The 21,695-nt window shown below is 41.5% G+C and overlaps 1 protein-coding gene across 1 annotated transcript in view; it reads left to right on the top strand.

The window, feature by feature from the left end:
• Positions 1–15,625, top strand: part of RNF4 (ring finger protein 4) — a 42,118-nt gene extending 26,493 nt beyond the window's left edge. Inside the window, 3 exon segments of the mRNA XM_074952069.1 lie at positions 1,767–1,932; positions 11,694–11,742; positions 12,401–15,625. Of these exon segments, the coding sequence (XP_074808170.1) occupies positions 1,767–1,932; positions 11,694–11,742; positions 12,401–12,550 (365 nt within the window). The 3' untranslated portion in view covers positions 12,551–15,625.
• The last annotated feature ends 6,070 nt before the right edge of the window (positions 15,626–21,695 follow it).

Raw genomic sequence — 21,695 nt, 5'->3', positions numbered from 1 at the left:
TCCATGACTTGTACTATATACCCCTGAATAAATATTGGGGGAAGAGGGGCGGTCTAGGGTGTTGCATGGGTGCTCGGGGTGGGGGGACCCAGGGAGTGCTGCCGTTGTTTATTGGGGAGTGGGCAGGACCCCCTGCTTGGGGTTTGTGGGGGTTGATGGGGCTAGCAGACTCCCTACATGGCTTCTCACGGCTCCCCAGAAGCAGCAGCATGTCCCTCCCTCAGCTCCGCGCACTGCCCCTTCCCCAGGTGCCGGCTCTGCAGCTCCCATTGGCTGGGAACCACGGGGGGCGGTGCCTGTGGATGGAGGCAGCGTGCGGAGCTAGGAGCTGAGGGAGCGACATGTCGCCGCTTTCGGGGAGCCATCCAAGGTAAGTGCTGCCCAGAGCCCTCACCCCTTCCCATGCCTCAACCCCCACTCCTGAGCCCCCTCTCACATCCTAACTCCTGCTGCTGCTGGGGGTGGAATGCATGGTGGCCTGAGACTGCCCCAGTAGCAGCTGGTGTGGCTGGCCCAGGGGCTGCCTGAGCTGCTCAGATGGTCCCTGGGCCAGCTGCACCTGCCACTGCAGAAGTCACGGAGGTCATGGAATTCGTGACAAACTCATAGCCTTAGTCATGAAGTATGGTCAGTTTAAATGGAATCTTCTGAGAGTTCCGGTACCAACTCTAACAAGCTTCTGCTAAGCATGTGCAAACAGACTTTTTTTCAGAAGTTTATAAATTGGACAAACTTGGGTGTATTTTTCATTGAGCTGGCAAAAGCCAAACTGGTGACACCAGTGACCAAACACACACACACACACACCCTCCCACAGTGAAATGTCAATACTCTACTCCAAAGCATGAAGGCAATAGAGTTTCTCAGTGAAGCTGTGTACAGTTTTTTTTTAATCTTCAAGGTCGTGTTCCCTAACCTGTTTTCAGAAATAGTCAAACTGTTTTGCTGAAACTTTCTAAAATATTCGTCCAGAATCAGACGCATGGAATGGGAAAATTCAGCCCAAATGGTTAGTTTGGCAATATAAACAACTGAAAATAAGATCTATAAAGGAAAGCATTAGGTAACAGTGCTACCAGCAAAATCTGTAATATATCTTAAAAACCCTGTAACATGAATAAGGCTCTGTGGTGCATATGGATAATCCTTAAGAGCTGCAACTTAATACCGGAGCCAATAGCCTAGATTTAGGCAGTTTATATAATCCGCAAGGTTATTATCCACTCCTAATTTGTTACGCTGTTTTTAAAAAAGCCACTTGCATGCTGCTATCCAAGCTCTTTTATTGCTTATCCCTTACTTTGCTGTGCTAGTTGTAAAGTTAGCCCCTGCCTCTTCCCCAAGAAGACTTTAATTTATTTACAATAACTGCTTAATGCAGCCTCCTTCTCACGTGTGACAGGATGCCAAATCTAAGGACTTGTCTATATGGGGAAATTTAGCTGCATAATACATTGATATAACTACAGTGGTACTGGCATAATTGTGAAGGTAAATCTACCCATGTAGAAAAGGCCTAAGAGCCACATCTGTTCTTCTGGGAATAAGAGCAAATTAGCAGGCTAAATTCTATTTTAGTATACAATTCTGTATTTTTTGGGGTAGCTGGAAGTATTAAGTTTCACAAGTAAACTTGTTTTTAAATAGTTAAACTAAATACAGATTTGTCCATTTAAATAGTCCTATAACAGTGCATATTTAATGCATTGCAGAAATAACGTTATAAATCCTGGAAATACACCTAACTTAACAAAATTAAATTGTAGAGAATCAACGTCAACGGAGAAATCTAGGGTTAAGAAGCCAACGGCAATCTGACAGCTGTGTATTAAGTAGTGATGATGAAGATGACTCAAGAGATAATGATGTATACGTAACAAACAAGGTGTCTGGAGATTTAGAAACACTGGAGGATGAAACTGCAAGTTCAAGGTATGTACCCTATGCAACTTCCTGTAGACATATAAAATGTAATATGTAAAAAAATCAAAAACCTTGTCATACTGAAAAAGAGTAGTGTGGTGGCATCCTGTATGTGGCTTAGTCTCCTTTTTGACACTGTTAACCTATTCTAAAGTTTCATATCTTCTCATTTATGAGAGAACGGGAATATTAAAGCTGCTATTGAAATAAGGAAAAAATGGAACAATATATTTAAATATTGAGACGATACTTGGCTTATTTTTTTGGATTACAAGTCAACTGAAGACACAATTTAGAGAAGTGGCAAGAGGAAATGCTAATCAAAAGCCACAAATTGTAACTTACAGCATTGTTGTTTCATACAAAGCTCAAGGACCAGAGTGAGGTAGGTAACTATTTTCACTGGTGTCCTACTGGAAGTAAGAATACCCACCAAGATTTTTCTTCTAAACCTTTTATCCCTTTTACAGCTCTCCTCTGAACTCTTTCCAATTTCTGCTCATCTTTGTCAAGTGTGGCAGCCAAAACTAGATACAGTACTCCCTCCTTAGGCCTCAGCTGTGCTGAGTAGAGTGGGACAGTTGCCTCCCATGTCTTACATAGAACAGTTCTGTTAATACAACCGAGAATATTAGCATTTTTCAACTGCATCACATTGTTGGCTCATTCAATTTGTAATCCACTATAACCCCCAGATCTTTTCTGCAGTACAACTGTGTAGTCAGTTATTCTCCATTTTGTAGCTGTGCATTTGATTTCTCCTTCTTAATTGTAGTATTTGGTACTTATCTTTATTGAATTTCATTATATTGATTTCATACTAATTGTCCAATTTGTCATGGTCACTTTTCCTGCTAATCCTATTCTCCCACGTGTTTGCAACCCCTCCCAGCTTGGCATCATCCACAGTGTTATAAGTATACTCTCTACTCTGTTATCCAAGTCATTAATGAAAATATTGAATAGTACTGGACTCGGGACTGACCCCTCCAGAACCCCACTAGATACACACACCTAGTCTGACAGCAAACCATTGATAACTACTCTGAGTATGGTCTTTCAACCAGTTATGCACCCACCATAATTTCATCTAGGTCACATTTCTCTAGTTTGATTATGAGAATGTCATGTTGGGACTGTATCAAAAGCCTTACTAAACTCAAGATGTATCACTTAAACTGCTTCCTCATATCCACTAGACCTGTCAAAGAAGGAAAATAGGTTGGTTTGGTATGATCTGTTCTTGACAAATCCATGCTGGCTATTCCTTATAACCCTGTTATCCGTCAGGTGTTTATAAATTGATTGTTTAATTTGTTCCAGTATCTTTCCAGATATCGAGGTTAGGCTGACTGGGCTATAACTCTGCAGGTCCTCTTATAGTATCTATCTTATAAATAAATAAATTTCTTTCTTTCTTTCTTCCCTCCCTCCCCCACCTTCTGGGACTTCGCCCATCCTCCATGAGATTGCTTCAGCTAGTTCTTTAAGTACCCAGGTACAAGCATAATTCATACAATGATTAGCTATACATTTACCTTGGGGTAAAACAAGGAATATGTGCCCAAAGGGTACACACAGTTTACCACCAGAATCATTTAATGTCATTACAGCCCTGAGACTGAATCTAGTCATCTGTCTACCATCAGAATCCCAATTTAAATTGCTGAATTAAGCTAATGTGCAATAATTAATAAAATACAATTTAGCTGTTCTCATTTTCCTCCTTTCTTTGATTAGAATATGCCAAGATTATAATAAAAACTTCAGTGTATCATAGAAATATAATTGCAGTATCACAGGCTTTCCATATTATTTGAAAATAAATCTTTCTTTCAATGTCCACAAATGCAAAAAGGATCCTTCATCCTGCAGAGCTTTTAAATTTTTGGGCCCTTCAAGAACTAATGCCCACTGATTCCCAAAAGAAGGGGATGAGAGGAGAATGAGGGTGCCGATGACTTCAAGATTAAGCAGCCCTCTCTCTTGTCTGCCCCGATAGTTCTAAATTTAAAATCTACAGAGACACATTTAATATTTGTTTTTTTTTATAAGTGAGCTAGCTAGCCATCTCCATGTGACTTCTCTTTTTAGGGATCCCTTATTAGTGCTCTGACTTTGAAAACTACTTTTTTGGGAAAACATTTCAACTTTTTTCTCTGAGAGCAGCCTTCACTAAACCTGCCAGGTAGGATGGTACAGTCTTTAATTCTGTATTACACATTTTTCTTTCCCCTCACCTATATAAATGTGCATATTACTGCTTTTAACATTTCTTCTCTGGCACAGAGATCAGCAGGTGGAAGCTGTAGGTCAGGGCATAAAGCATAAAAAAGCAGCATAAAATATCTTGAAGTCTAAAAACTCTTTGTTTGAAGGCAATAGATCAGGCAAGACATAACAGGTCTGAGCTCCTGAAGTGGTACAATTTTTAGGCAGGAAGCTGATTGGGCAGCCCCTTCAAATTAATGCTGAAGGGAATGATAGTGTTAGATATGTCTGAACACTGCCAGTGAAGTGATTCAGACTTTGAGGATCAGCATGTAGCTTTGCGTGTGATGTGAATTCAGTGCTCACTAAATCATGGGGGAAACTACACTGGCTGCAAGTAACCATTGTGCAAACTTATAAAAATGCCAAAATATCACTTCTGACCTACAAATCTGGCTCCCACAACTACTGGAATCCGTTGGTCACCAGATAACTGCACGAGTTTACCTTATTTGGGATAGTAGATAGCTTGAGCATTGCTCAATGGAATAAGACCATGAAACTACCTTTTTCTTGAGTCAGAGTTTAAATGCTAATGTACAAATCCGCTATTCTACCTACCTCTCAGGTAGTTTATAGCCATATACACTTCGGTGGCTGAGGACTTCCATATATAAAGCGAGATGAATTGTGATGAGAAGAACTCACAAAAGGTGAAGCATACTTCTTTTGCCCTGGGAACTCCATCACCCCATCCTGGCCATTCCTCTTCCTGCCCCTGCCAAGCCCCTTTTCTGGGACTTGCTGGGAGGCTGAATAGGGCAGCCTGTGGTTGTTGTAGGTAGTGCCTGTGCCTGGACAATTCCCTCCCATCCCAAGACAGTTATGGCACTTTTAAAGCCCTATGCACTGCTGTAGCAATGTACAGGGGTCAGTAGCATAGTGGGGAATCCTTTCCTAGGACAGAATGTTGGTGTTAATCAGAAATTGTCCATCTTTTATTTTAACTTATTTTCCCAGTTTATTTTGGATCACTTTTTTAAAATCTCCTATGCAAGACAATAATATGGCTTACTTGAGAACTGACCATCTTGTGTCTAAGGGTATGTCTACACTACGAAATTAGGTCAATATTATAGAAGTCGATTTTTAGAAATCGACTTTATACAGTCAATTGCGTATGTCCACACTAAGCGCATTAGGTTGGTGGAGTGTATCCTCACTACCGTGGCTAGAATTGACTTATGGAGCGGTGCACTGTGGGTAGCTATCCCACAGTTCCCGCAGTCTCCACCGCCCATTGGAATTCTGGGTTAAGCTCCCAATGCCTGATGGGGCAAAAACATTGTCGCGGGTGGTTTTGGGTACATGTCGTCAGTCGCCCCTCCCTCCATGAAAGCAATCATTTTGCGCCTTTTTTCCATGCAGACGCTATACTGCTTTCAGCAGACGGTGCAGTAGGATTGCTAACCGTCGTCATCCACCTCTTCCACTGCAACTCTGCTCTGCTGCTATTGTCTCAGTAGCGAATTTCTCCATGTTGACTGTCATGGGCTCCCAGGTACATGTGTTCTTCCTTGGGAAATGTGCACGGTGCTAACCGTCGTCATCCACTACTTCCGCTGCAACTCTGCTCTCCTGCTCTCATGAATTCACCTCTGAGGTCCTCTCGTCGTTCTCTATAAATATCTATTCTCGTGGCATCTGTCGTCAGCCACTGCTTCCGCTGCAACTCTGCTCTCCTGCAGACGCCATACCACGGCAGGCCTGGAGCCCGCTCAGATCACCGTGGCAGTTATGAGCATTGTAAACACCTCATGCATTATCCTGCAGTATGTGCAGAACCTGCAAAAGCAGGTGAGGAGGCGACGGCAGCATGGTGACGAGAGTGATGAGGAAATGGATACAGACATCTCTCAAACTACGGGCCCTGGCAATTTGGACATCCTGGTGGCAATGGGGCAGGCTCATGCCATGGAACGCTGATTCTGGGCCCAGGAAACAAGCACAGACTGGTGGGACCACATAGTGTTGCAGGTCTGGGATGATTCCCAGTGGCTGCGAAATTTTTGCATGCATAAGGGCACTTTCATGGAACTTTGTGACTTGCTTTCCCCTGCCCTGAAGCGCAAGAATACCAAGATGAGAGCAGCCCTCATGGTTCACAAGTGAGTTGCGATAGCCCTCTGGAAGCTTGCAATGCCAGACAGCTGCTGGTCAGTCGGGAATCAGTTTGGAGTGGGCAAATCTACTGTGGGGGCTGTTGTGATCCAAGTAGCCAACGCAATCGCTGAGCTGCTGCTATCAGGGATAGTGACTCTGGGAAATATGCAGGTCATAGTGGATAGCTTTGCTGCAATGAGATTCCCTAACTGTGGTGGAGTGATAGACGGAATGCATATTCCTATCTTGGGACCAGACCACCTTGGCAGCCAGTACGTAAACCGCAAGGGGTACTTTTCAATGGTGCTACAAGCACAGTGGATCACAAGGGACGTTTCGCCAACATCAACATGGGATGGCCAGGAAAGGGACATGATGGTCGCAGCTTCAGGAACTCTGGTCTGTTTGAACAGCTGCAGGAAGGGACTTACTTCCCAGACCAGAAAATTACTGTTGGGGATGTTGAAATGCCTATAGTTATCCTCAGGGACCCAGCCTACCCCTTAAGGCCATGGCTCATGAAGCCATACACAGGCAGCCTGGACAATAGTCAGGAGCTGTTCAACTCTAGGCTGAGCAAGTTCAGAATGGCGGTAGAATGTGCATTTGGATATTTAAAAGCGCTCTGGCACAGTTTACTGACTCAGACCTCAGCAAAACCAATATTCCCATTGTTGTTGCTGTTTGCTGTGTGCTTCACAATATCTGTGAGAGTAAGGGGGAGACATTTATGACGGGGTGGGAGGTTGAGGCAATTCGCCAGGCTGCCGATTATATGCAGCCAGACACCAAGGTGATTAGAAGAGCACAGCAGGGCGCACTGCACATCAGAGAAGCTTTGAAAACCAGTTTCATGACTGGCCAGGCTATGGTGTGACAGTTCTGTTTGTTTCTCCTTGATGAAAACCCGCCCCCTTGGTTCACTCTACTTCCCTGTAAGCCAACCGCCCTCCCCCCTTTGATAACTGCTTGCAGAGGCAATAAAGTCATTGTTTCAAAATCCTGCATTCTTTATTAATTCATCACACAAATAGGGGGATAACTGCCAAGGTAGCCCGGGAGGGGTGGGGGAGGAGGGAAGCACTGGGTGGGGTGGTGGATGATAGGAGGAGGAAAGGACAAGGCCACACTGCACTTCAAAACTTATTGAATGCCAGCCTTCTGTTGCTTGGGCAGCCCTCTGGGGTGGAGTGATTGGGTGCCCGGAGACAGACAGACAGACAGACACACGTGTGCGCGCGCGCGCGCACACACACACACACACACACACAAAAGTTCTTGGGCGTATGAGTGAGGAGATTATGGAACTTGGGGAGGAGAACAGGCAGTTACACGGGCTGCAGCGATGGTCTGTGCTCCTGCTGCCTTTCCTGCAGCTCCACCAGATGCCGGAGCATATCAGTTTGATCCCCCAGTAGCCTCAGTATTGCATTCTGCCTCCTCTCGTCACTCTGCTGCCACCTCTACTCTTGCTCCCGCAACCTCTCATCTTGCTTGTCCTTTCTGTCCTCGTGTTCATTTTCTGCTTTCCTGGACTCTGCCATTGTTTGCCTCCATGCATTCTGCTGAGCTCTTTCAGTGCAGGAGGACTGCATGAGCTCAGAGAACGTTTCATTGTGAGGTTTTTTTTTTTTTTCACCTTCTGATCTGCACTAGCCTCTGGGATGGAGATGATAGGGGGAGTGTTGAAACATTTGCAGCTGCAGGAGGGAAAAAAAGGGAGAGTAGTATTTAAAGAGACGCATTTTTAGAGAACAATGGGTAGACTCTTTCACGGTGAACCAAGCTGTTAACATTACACAGCACATGTGCTTTCAGTACAAGGTCGCATCTTTCCTCTTATATTGAGGGCCTGCCGGTTTGGTGTGAGAGATCACACACACAGGGCCGGGCAACAGAATTCAGCTTGCAGGCAGCCATGGTAAGCCACAGCCTTTCGGCTTCTTCAACCTTCATAACATGTGGGAATGGTTTCAAACAGCAGCGCCCTCCTTTCCCATACCAAGCACCTGGTGGGTTGGCCATTTAAAAGGAGGGGCTGCGGTTTTCGGGTTAACGTGCAGCACAAACCCAACTAACCCGTTCCCCCAATTCTCTGGGATGATCCGTTCACCCTTCCTCCTACTGCGTGACTAGTATCAGGGAAGATCCCTGCCAGCCAAACGCAAACAGCTCAGTGTGAACGGGCCCTGCCCCAACCACGTGGCTAAAAGCGGGGATGATTTCTTTTCAGCCACAGGCAAACAGCCCAGCAGGAACGGCCACCTCTGAATGTCCCCTTAATAATGTCCCTGGAGGATTTCCACTCCATCCCCAGACACATTAACAGACTTTTCCAGTAGCTGTACTGTACTGGCCATGAATGCATCCCAAGTCTTCAGGGCAAATTAATAATTAAACATGCTTGCTTTTAAACCATGTATTATATTTACAAAGGTATGCTCACCAGAGGTACCTTCTCCGGCTTCGTGGTCCAGGAGCCCACCATGGGAGTGTATTGGCTCCAAGGTGATAAACAGTTCCTGGCTGTCGGGGAGAATGGTTTCTCTGCTTGCCTGTTGTGCGCTCTCCTCATCTTCCTCATCCCCCAAATCTTCATCCCTGTTGCGTGAGACTCCCCCTCTGTTGGTGTCCACGGACAGGGGTGGGGTAGTGGTAGGGGCATTCCCTAGAATTGCATGCAGCTCATCATAGAAGCGACATGTCTGGGGCTCTGACCCGGAGCGGCCATTTGCTGTTTTGGTAGGCTTGCCTGAGCTCCTTAATTTTCATGCGGCATTGCTGCGGGTCCCTGTTATAGTTTCTGTCCATCATGTCCTTGGAGGCTTTTTTCAAATATTTTGGCATTTCATCTTTTGGAATGGAGTTCTGATAGCAAGGATTCTTCTCCCCATACAGCGATCAGATCCAGTAACTCCCATTCGGTCTATGCTGGAGCTCTCGTGATTCTGGGACTGCATGGTCACCTGTGCTGATGAGGTGTGCATGGTCACCTGTGCTGATGAGCTCGCCACGCTGGCCAAACAGGAAATGAAATTCAAAAGTTCCCAGGACCTTTCCTGTGTACCTGGCCAGTGCATCTGAGTTGAAAGCGCTGTCCAGAGCGATCACAATGGTGCACTCTGGGATAGCTCCCGGAGGCCAATACCGTCGAATTGCATCCACACTACCCCAAATTCGACCCGGCGATATCGATTTCAGCGCAAATCCCCTCGTTGGGGAGGAGTACAGAAATCGATTTTAAGAACCCTTTAAGTCGACAGAAATGGCTTTGTTGTATGGGCGGGTACACGGTTAAATCAATCTAGTGGTGCTAAATTCGACCTAAATTTTCGTAGTGTAGACCAGGGCTAAGTGTAGATCTGAAATTGTTAAATATAATGGACAAGAAGAGCACACATCTAAATGCTTCTGTGTTCTGCCATCCCTAGAGCTATCAACCTTCTATGAAGCTGGGTACTAGTGACATAACTTTTCCTGGTCAGGATGAATTGATATAAATCACTGATTTTAATCATGATTCATATCAGCAAATAGGAAGATTTCATTTTAAATCTATTGTAATTGTGTTTTGCACTTTTACTTTATGCTTGTTTTTCTCATTAGTTGGTAATCATTAAATTATTATTTGAAATGAAATATAGCCTTGACACTAAATTTGGTGTTTCCTTTTGCTTACCCGGAGGAAATACTCTATGCATGTTTATTTAAGTAATTATAGCTTAACTCTACTTCTATACAGATTCTCTATTTTTATATTTTTTTATTGTTAGAAAATGGTGAATGATGTCTTATTTACTAGGTGATTTTTTTTTTTTTACTTGTGATTTGTGTCCATCTCTGGATGGAAATTCAAACAATTCAGAATGCACAAAAACAGCATTTCAAATGTTTATTAAATTACCTTACATAAGAAAAAAGCTTATTCAACATATTTATCGACTTGTTTTGCATTTAAAATTTAACTGATATATTAAACAAAGGGGAAGTATGTGTCTGTAGCTGATGAAGTGAACTCATTGATTGTTTCTGGTCACCATTTCCTGGAAGATTTTTTAGAACTAGTAGACGCCTCCTCTCACACCTACTTTTTATTCGAAGATTGGAAGAAGAAAACAAGATTTCCTGCTTTTACCACCCCTGATTGGTTTCTTAACTTTGAATGAACTAGTCACTAAAGTGAGCTAGTTGAATAAACTGAAATGACAAAAACAACCTCTTCTGCAAGTGCAGAGAGACTAAGTGCTGTCAAGAGCTTAGCACTTGAACAAACACTAATTTCAGATGTTTTGCCAGTGGCTTCCACCAGTTCAGTGGTTAACTTCCTTTAAAACTTGGCAGGAAACGTACTGCTTAATATTAATTTTGCATTTAATATAAATGATTCTAAGAAGTTTAGGCCTTAACATAGGTTGTATTAATTTCAAATTTATTTTAAATAGGTTTGTTTTTAAAAATACACCAGTGTTTTTTAAATTTTTTTTAAAAAAAAATTTAATCAATTTTTATCCACCCTGAGTGGTGTTACACTCCAATATGTGCCTGTACTCTAACATGTTATCACTAGTCATAATAAAGTCTAACCTGCCATCAATTTCAGCAGTACAGCCACTGGTGAAAATATCTACAGTGGAGAATATCTACAGTGAAAACTCAACAGATGTTAAAATAAACAATAAATAAAAATGTCAAGCAGGCTTTATTGTGTTCTCCATGATAACTCAATTCATACTCAGGAAGTTCATGAGCACCCTCCCTCCCCCTTCTCTTTTTGCTTATTTACTTCTTATTTAATAATAGTTTATGTGGTTTTGTTGCTTGGTATGTGAGATGATGTGGTGAGCCTCAGCCAGCAGAGGGATTTGGAGTTGAAATGTTTGCATGCTGTTCTACAGTGAAAGAACTTGGAGTAATTCAGTTAACCTGTTACAATGTGCTTCTGCAAGGAACTTAGAGTTCTTAGAATTGTGAACTCTGTTCCAAAAATCTTCTGGAGACTGCCGTACCCTTCTATATGCTATGTGTATCCTGTACAGTGCTGTAAGTTACCACTATTTTCAAAAGTTACTTCTTTGTTATTAGGACAGTTACAGTGGGGATGAGGGAGAAGAAATGGTAAACATGAAGAGGATGAATGAAAATAAGGGCCTTCTCCTGTGAGGTGTAGGAGAGCCTAATCTCATTAATGTAACAAATTGAGAGCCTAACATGAGCACACCCCATGTGAGCCTTTGATTCAGTATAATAGAAGTTGGCCTAAAGCCAAGTTTCTTGAGTGTGAGGAAAAGAAGAGGTTCTTGCCTGAGGCAAACACTAGGACACAAAATAACCAGATATTATTGTCTGAAGTTTCCAGTGCATAATGGAACTAACATATTGTTTTGGGGGTTTTTTAGGCCTTCAGGTACCGTTAGTTGTCCAATTTGCATGGATGGATACTCAGAGGTAAGAATCTACACCTTGTCTACAATATTTTTTGTTCCACTGAAAGAAGAATTAAAATGTGAGGTACAGAATCACTACACTTGTTAGCTAGTTGTATTTGGAGAGTCAAACTATTATACACATTAGAGAAAATCTTAGTTTTTAAGTCAGTGCATAAGGGTGATAACATCTTCTCCAGGAGCTTCTGTAGGATATTCAGTTTCCTTAATAGAAGACGAATGTAATTATGATAATGTAGCGTATTTCAATTTCTAATATTCCTTTACTACCTGCATTAGTAGACCTCTCCATTCTCAAGTTGCGACAAACATGCTACTAAACAATAGTACCTCACTGACTGCTCCTAGTGACTAAGACTCTGAATTGCTAGATTTTGCAAGTATTGAAATGGTAATTGAAATCTGATATGTTGAGCCATATGTCATAAAAACATCATATCTGGCAGTATATTTGTTAAGGGTAGCTTGCTCTTGAGAGCCAGCTCATGACAATACATGTTTCCATGTTAAGTCTTGAATAAACAGCGCTAAAGTCACCGAAATATTATGGATTGCAAAGATTTGCTCTTACACAGTTGTGTTATGTAATCAATATTGCTCTTGTGCAAAGCTGAGTTTCTTTCCCATAGACTTCAGCTTTATAGTTTCTTCTCTTTCAGATTGTACAAAGTGGACGACTTATCGTGTCAACCAAATGTGGCCATGTCTTCTGTAGTCAGTGCCTCCGTGACTCCCTTAGAAATGCTAACTCTTGCCCAACTTGTAGGAAAAAACTCAATCACAAACAGTACCATCCAATTTATATATAAGCACTTTGAATTCTTCTCAGGACAGCCTCAACTGGATCTTGGTGAAAATGTCATGCATTTGTGATGCCTTGAAGATTAAAGGAGCAACAGGTTGTATGCCCACCCAATTGTAGTAAAACGGATTTTTTGAGAATTAACTTGTGCATATCTAAACAGCTTTCATATGGTCCAGTCATACTGTCCAATAATAGCTTCTTGTTTTGTCACTTGTTCGTGTTAAAAGTTCTTGAAGGTCTGCAAACACAGGTCGGTATGTGTCACCAATGAAGCAGCTGATGTTCTGTTTCCCTCTGCTTCTTTTGAAGTGCTTGAAATTGAGTTCTGGATATTTTTTTTTCTATTTCTTAAATGCTTTTAATTACTCCTCCTTACCTGCCCCCTTCCGCCCAGATAAAGAAGTTACATTGCCTACAAGTACGAATAAATGCTTTCATTTGAATCTTATCATGATGTAGGTGGCAGGCAGCAAGTTACTGGAGAGCACCCTGCTGCTAAAGCATGTAGTCTTACCTGAAGTGCAGTTTGTCCAAATAGAATGAGTTCTGTGACAGGCAAAAACTTAATGCAATATTAAATTGTATACCAGGGTAATGCATTGAACTAATATGCCATTAGCCAGCAACTAACCTTTCTGTAACTAGAAGTCTTGAATATGCAGACCTATATTTATGGGCTCCATGAGGTTTAGAGTACATAGCCAAATTACAACTTTCATAATATGAATGTGAAAATATTTCATTTCTGGTGTACCTTAACTGCCCAAGAATTACTTGATTTGAATCGCAGTTTTGAAATGTTTCCTAATCTGTGGTGAGATGATTTCTTGCTTTAATACTGTTCAGTGCTGAATGCTATAAAATAGAATTTTTATTTCAGCACAAAATTACAAGGAGATATGGTGCCTCGGTGAGTGGATGCATTTCACTGTAATAGTTCTATATGTAGGCAAGATGTTAACATCAGTTTTCTATGATCTCTGTACATACCTGACACTTGGGCCAATGTTTTGTTCCACAATATAATATTATAACAATATCTACCAAGGCATCTTTAAAACTGGAGGTTAGTCTGTGAAACATGAACAAAAATAAACTGCCAGCTACTTTGAAGACTGTTAGAATACATTTTTCAGACTTTCTTTTTACCCCTTCTTCCCTAACCCCCCCCCCCCCCCCGACTTCCGAAAACAGAATTTCAAGAGGTATGTAATTAACACAGATAATAAGTAGTAGTATCTTATTACTCCATCATTGGGAGAATGGATTGTTTTAAATGAAAGAACCTGCTCTAATTAGCCAATTAAACTTTGAAGCGGTGTCTAGCCAAGACTACACAATGTTTTGTAGAATCTTCAGTGTGCAGAATATGGCCTATATGTAGCAGTATGGTTACTGACCCGGGAGAAATGTAGTACTTGCGCTCCTCTGATCCTTATATAATCAGAGTTTTTTACATGGAAAAGCCTGCTGTACTGTAACCTATGCACCCTGGCAATACTCTCTACATATTAAAAGGATATAATCGCCAGTAGTATCACTTGCACTGAATTATTTAAACCTAGTGCTGAACGAAGACTTTCCTAAAATATTTTCAGGACAGTGCAATTAATTTCTGTATCTTGTTTATAGAAAAACCAGTGGGATTTATTTTTTTCTTCCATGTCTTGGAAGACAGAATAAAGCTCTTGCTCAGTTTCTTCAGATTGTTCGGAAGCATCTGTCACATGCAGAAAAAGCAGATCACCATGACGCTGTCTAGTAAGTTAGGGCCACATACACTCGACTATTAAAACCTCCCAATAGTTTCTAAATAAATTAAGGTAAATGGCTCTCAGATATGAGCCATCATACCTAAACTACTGTGTACAGGGAAGACAATAAGAGCATATAAATGTAAGGGATTAAGTCTGGGGTCGTGGTTGAGTAGCATGTCCCTAGATCTTTAATTTGAGTACTAGCCCTAGCTTGAATTGTGTTTTTGCACAGTTTCCGCCATGTAAATATCTCTTTACAGCTTGCATATCAATATATAAACCTACTTGGACTTTAGATACCACAAACTGTAGAATATTCAACAACAAAAGTTTTTAACTTTTGTGATCCCTATTAAGTGCCACGTTTTGTGTACTTGAAAACAAATTTTAAACTTTCAATATCAAAATGGCAAATGTTAAAGTTGCATTATAATTTTAAAAAACTTGAAATAGATATATTTTAATTTCCAGTAAAGGCAGTGGCTCAGTATAGCTCATGACATTTGCAAGAACTGATAAATAATATAATGATTTTTTTGATTATGTAAATGTATGTTTTTCACTTGTCATTGTATATAGTTCAAATTTTCCTGTATTTAATTGTATTCATGTCAGTATGTCAGATCTACTTTGGACTCTACTGGTAGACAAATAATTCTTTAACAGATGAAAATAAAACTATTAATTTGACCAATCAGAAGTAGTCCATTTATTTTAGTCATCTTATATTCCAATTCAGTTTGGGTGGAAAAAAACAAATTGATTGCATATTCCTAAATCCCAAAGGTTTCAATTTTTTACTTTTTGGTCAACATTTCTCTTAGCCTGCCTAGTACTGATAACTTGGGTGTACAATACAAAAGACTGTAATGCTTGGAGGCCTCTAATAGGATAACTAAACAATTCAGTGCTGATGTTATCTGTTCAATACATAATGAAATGTATACCTTGCAATGTAAATTTTTAAATACAAACTGTCAAGCTGAAGGGAATGAGGAGGATAAGAAAGGAAAGGACAAGAGGCATGCGTGAGGGGGTTGAATTTTTAACTACAAAAGCACATCCTCTTGCCTAAACTTACAACATTAAGGAGCACGGTACTGCAAAGACACAAGTGTTCTTCTCAAATCTTTTTTTATTTGATTTTGTTACTCTGGTCACCTTAAAACTGAAATCTTGTTAAAGCTATTTTGTCCAATTTTGCAACTTTTCAGTGCAATTTAGAGATGTGTACATACTCTAGCAATTGACAGAGCATGTGCATCAGCATGGTGCACATGCACTACACCGGAGGGTTACTTGTACTCTTATTAATTCTTAAAATAAATGGTATGTGATGGACCTGAACAACTGCTATGTGTGTAAATGTATTGCACTAAATTGTCACTGCTAATAAAAGTTAAGTGTGCATGTTTCTTGTTGATCCTTATTTCCAATAGGCTGATGCTTTTCTGTATCTTCTAGTTCCATTTTCTCCATTCCTTCCCACTCCTTAATCTCAGGTGTTCTCTTATGGACTAAGCAATGGAGAATCTCTCGGTAGTCATAGATTTTTATATCATAAAGTTACTTTGCTTTTAATCTTTCAAATTCGATTGATTATGTAATTGCCCATCTTCTAAGGGGTGGTTGGCTTTCTTCAGCCCCGAACAAATCAGGAACCTGGGAGAGCTTGTGATGGTCTGGACTGGAAGTGCCACCATAGGTGTTTAACACTCAGCTCTAGGTCTCATTTATGTGATGCTTAGCCTGTGCTGCCTCCTATCTTGAATGGGAAGAGCAACACTGAGATGATGAAGCTAAGAAGTACTAAGAAACTCTCTCCTCCGTAACTGCTCAAATTATTGAGACATTTGCCCTCTTATTGTTAAATTGGCCCACAGTCTTAGGGTTCTTATTAGCCTCCATTGCAGTATCCATCTAGCTACTATGGGGGGAAGGTATGTCCATTTTCATCTGACCAGGTGTGAGCTTTTGCTGTGGTGATCTATTCATTTCTAACATCAGGGCTTAACTACAACAATTCTCTGTCAGGGAATGAATTTTAATTTCTTGACAAACATCCAGCTGATTCAGGACACCCTAGCTTGGCTACTTTCTACCACAGGCCTCTTCACTACTGTATGCTGGCTGTGTATTGAACACGGCCTAGTTTAAGGTCTCTTGACTGTCAGGATCCCATTCAAATAAGCATTTTATCTATATGAGATGACTACTCTCTCTGACTCTGCCTTCTCTCAACATCTCCAGTGCACTAGCGCAGTGAAACTGTCAACCAATTGAGGGATAGTCACGAGTAGGGAAGATTGAACCTCCACAGAAGCCCAACCAAGTCATCCTCTCAGATGAAACAAGGACTATTTAACCTCAATCTCCAAAATAAAATGCAAAACCCAACTCTTTACTATTCATAGGCTCAGGTAAGAGGTCTTCTGGACAATGGGCAACATGTACTATTATCTTCTTACCCATAAACACGTTACAATTGTGCCTTACTCATCTATTCTATTATTTTAATCTTGGATCTTACTAGTAAGAGAGGATGAGCGGTGGCCGCGGGTTGACTTTTGGGGGAGCTCAGAAATTAACATGTTCACAGGGTTAATACAAGAACCCAGATAGCTGTAACTTGAAAGTATTGGACAGTGTGGAGTAAAAGTATCTCAGCAGTACTCATTCAGATCTACTCCCCATTAACTAGGTTCTGATCTGAAACATAGAGGTACATTCCAGATCAATAGTAGGATTTGTGTTTAAAGTGCAAAATAGAGGAACTTTAGTATTTTAATATTTGGATTTAGTTCCTATATTTAACATGTACTCTTCATATATCTTCAATTTTCTGTAATTTACTTTTATTCTCTGATGCTGTGAAGACAATTCACAAATTCCAGGCAGTATAGGGTGTAGCTGCCTATTCTCCATGGCTTTGGACATGAGCATATCAGCCCCATGCTCAAATCCCTCCAGTGGCTCCCAGGCAGCTTCTGGAAACAATTTGTCTTTTTGCCCCTAATTTTCAAAGCAACTAACAGATCAAGCACCAGCAACGTCAGAGACTGAATTTTGCTCTGTGAATCTGTCGTAGGACATTACAAATCACAAAAATGAAGATGAATCCTCCAAGAGCTTTGGACAAAATGTTCAGTCAAGGAAACTTACTCTGGAACAAATTTCCAGAAGAGATTAGGTGAAGTCTGACCATCTTTAGGAAATGCTGCAGACCCTTCCTCTTTGAAAAGGCCTTTCCACCGTAAAAATGACACTTGCACTTATCCTGCCATGATGGGTGGGAGTACAAAACCCTAACATAGTTGTATACCAGCATACCTGTGTTCAGCAGTGAGGCCTTGTGCGTGCCAGGTTGTGGAGGGGTACATGTAGGGACCTCCTTAAGGAGCAAAAGTGTCCATTGGGATGAAGTACCAGGGAGGGAATGGGCCTGTGTTGGCTGCTGGGAGAGCCTAAAATACCTGACAAGGTATAGTCCTACAGCGACTGGACTGCCTATGCTGTACCTGTCCGGTACAACAGAGAGCCAAGTCAAGGCTCCCAATGCTACTTTTGCTTCACTTCCACCAGCCCACCATACACCACTGTGTGGGGAGCCAGAGGCGAGGCTCAAGATGGATTGAGGCGTGGTGAGTCACCCATGTCTCGGAGAGACCTTCATTCTCCACAGTGGTCGTCTTGGCCCAACTTGTTCTGGTGGACAGGAGGCTTGCCTGAGGGAGAACTTGCCTCGGAAGCAGAGCTACTCCTGAGGCATCTTCATCTGTAAGTCTCTTCCTCTCCCAATCCTGATTATGGTGGAGCCAGGGAGAGCCTTTTACAACCATATAACTCTGGAGAAGAGATAAGAGGCCTATGTGGGCAGAAGCTTTTCCCACTGATGAACCTCCTGTGCTTTCCCAGAGGGGACTGCAAGATTCATCCCAGCCACTATGGATGTAGAAGTCCTCTACACCAACATTCCACACAAAGGTGGACTACAAGTCGTCAGGAACAGTATCCCCGATAATGTCACGGCAAACCTGGTGGCTGAACTTCGACTTTGTCCTCACCCATAACTATTTCACATTTGGGGACAATGTATACCTTCAAATAAGCGGCACTGCTATGGGTACCCACATGGCCCCACAGTATGTCAACTTTTTTATGGCTGACTTAAAACAAAGCTTCCTCAGCTCTCATCCCCTAATGCCCCTACTCTACTTGCGCTACATTGATGACATCTTCATCATCTGGACCCATGGAAAAGAAGCCCTTGAGGAATTCCACCACGATTTCAACAATTTCCATCCCACCATCAACCTCAGCCTGGACCAGTCCACACAAGAGATCCATTTCCTGGACACTACGGTACTAATAAGCGACATAAACACCACCCTATACCGGAAACCTACTGACCGCTATTCCTACCTACATGCCTCCGGCTTTCATCCAGGCCACACCACACGATCCATTGTCTACAGCCAAGCTCTACGATACAACCGCATTTGCTCCAACCCCTCAGACAGAGACAAACACCTACAAGATCTCGATCAAGCATTCTTACAACTACAATACCCACCTGCTGAAGTGAAGAAACAGATTGATAGAGCCAGAAGAGTACCCAGAAGTTACCTACTCCAGGACAGGCCCAACAAAGAAAATAACAGAACGCCACGAGCCATCACCTTCAGCCCCCAACTAAAACCTCTCCAGCGCATCATCAAGGATCTACAACCTGTCCTGAAGGACGACCCATCACTCTCTCAGATCTTGGGAGACAGGCCAGTCCTTGCTTACAGACAGCCCCCCAACCGGAATCAAATATTCACCAGCAACCACACAACAGAACCACTAACCCAGGAACCTATCCTTGCAACAAAGCCTGTTGCCAACCGTGTTCACATATCTATTAGGGGACACCATCATAGGGCCTAATCACATCAGCCACACCATCAGAGGCTCGTTCACCTGCACATCAACCAATGTGATATATGGCATCATGTGCCAGCAGTGCCCTTCTGCTATGTACATTGGCCAAACCGGACAGTCTCTATGTAAAAGAATAAATGGACACAAATCAGATGTCAAGAATTATAACAGTCATAAACCAGTCAGAGAACACTTCAATCTCTCTGGTCATTCGATTACAGACCTAAAAGTGGCAATTCTTCAACAAAACAACTTCAAAAACAGACTCCAACGAGAGACTGCTGAATTGGAATTAATTTGCAAACTGGATACAATTAAATTTAGGCTTGAATAGAGACTGGAAGTGGATGGGTCATTACACAAAGTAAAACTATTTCCCTATATTTATCCCCCCCCCCCCCCCCAACTGTTCCTCACACTTGTCAACTGCTGGAAATGGCCCAGCTTGATTATCACTACAAAAGGATTTTTTTTTCTCTCCTGCTGGTAATAGCTCACCTTACCTGATCACTCTCATTACATTGTGTATGGTAACACCCATAGTTTCATGTTCTTTTCGTATATAAAATCTCCCCACTGTATTTTCCACTGCATGCATCCGATGAAGTGAGCTGTAGCTCATGAAAGCTTATGCTCAAATAAATTTGTTAGTCTCTAAGGTGCCACAAGTACTCCTTTTCTTTTAACAGTAAACTGTTTATTCAAATGAAAAGTTTTATATGGGGATTTAGAGATATATTGTTTTCTTAAACTCAGAGGTGGCATTGTATTTTGAGTTCTGTTTTAGTTCTGCAGCAAACCACACTGACTAACGGAATTCAAAGCATTAATCTACTTAATACTTTTTCCCCTGTCTTTCCATCCACCAAAATAAACCCTGATATTTACCCAGAAAAATCAATATTTTTTGCACTTATTTTCACCTGTTTCACCTGTTTTGGTGTGGTAATAAACACTGATAAATTCCGGGGAAAATTTAAATAAAAACTGAAAACAAAGGGCCCTACTCATGCAAGAGAGTAACAATGTTAACAAAACAAACATCACCTTATACAGATAATACATATACGTTGAAATAAGTTCAGGTTAATATCAGTGTAACTTTTTGATGACTTTTAGGACACAGTGCTAAGTGTATTTGTGCACTCCAGATTTATATTGGGACCTTATTTGGCAAAAGTACTTATCTTTTCAGTGGGAGGGGACAGATACAGAGTGCATTTTATTTGTGCCAACTGTTTTTTACTTTTTGTAATATATGCCCAATATATGTAATAGATGATGATTATAGGCGTAGTAAATATGTCCAAGAAAAGCAATATAGGTATGCATGCCAGAGCTGATCTTGCAGTTTTCAGGTGCGGTCATTTCATTTTAAGGGCATGGTTAAGTTGAATTTTTGAACCAAAATTAAGGTTTTTGTGGAGGTAGAGGTGGTTGTTTTTTTGTTTTTTAAAGCTTTTTATGAAACAGTAAACAGGTTTTCGTGATTCACTTTTTATTTCCACAGATTTTCATTTTATTTATTTAGTAACACTGAATTAATGCAGGAAAACCTGCAAATAAAACTTGAGTAGAAACAAATGTGAAACTGACTAGTCTATTTTCACTCTGTAAACTGAGAAATCTGAAGACTGTAAACAAACAGGACAGCACTAATAGTGAAAAGTAAATTGTATTTGTAAATATCACTGCTTTAATAATCTCAAGTGATATTAGTAACATATGTAACAAACCTTTTTGAAATATAATTTTTAAGTTGGCAGGGTCAGTTTAAGTTACGTACAGAAAATACTGAAGCTGTCCAGGTAATTAGATTGTTGACCTAAATTCCTCCTGCAATTTCAGCTGGATACAGCATTCATCTTGTCCTGAACTGTTGTACAGTGTTGCTCTCCACTGATCAACAGTTGCTGGATCGCACCCCAGTGGTGACTGCAAAGTGATTGGTGAATTGAACAATGTAGGGTTTTTAAAATGCTTTAGGATCCTTCAGGATGAAAAGGGGTGTGTGCACAAATCAGTGAAAAAGATATAAAATGTAAGGTGGTTCCTGTTTAATTTCCATTGTCCTCATCTTCACAGCTACCCTGTTACAGAGGGATACATTCTGCCCTGTTTTACACTCTGTGCTATGCCCTGAAGGTCAGGCAGAATCCTGACCTGGGAACTCATTTCATAGTTCCCTTGAATAGGAATGGTGGTGGGCCCCACACTGGCAGCAACGGGATGGAAGAGAGCCTGTGGACCCAGTTGTCCCCATCCCACTACACCTGCAACCAAGGTCATGTGTGGAGAGGGGAGTTAAAAGGAGGAGACCTACTCCAGCTAAGGGCTGCCCAGGAAGGAGAACAGAGTTCTGCTACCTTTTGGATGAGGGAAACCTAGTTCCAGACAAGAGCCTGATGCAGCTTGCCACCTGGACAACCATTATCAGTGGTTCACAGTCAAGCTGAAAGGGCATAGTGA

Source organism: Natator depressus, chromosome 4 (genome assembly GCF_965152275.1).
Source record: "Natator depressus isolate rNatDep1 chromosome 4, rNatDep2.hap1, whole genome shotgun sequence".
NCBI lineage: Eukaryota > Metazoa > Chordata > Testudines > Cheloniidae > Natator > Natator depressus.
This window is presented reverse-complemented; position numbering and strand designations above follow the sequence as displayed.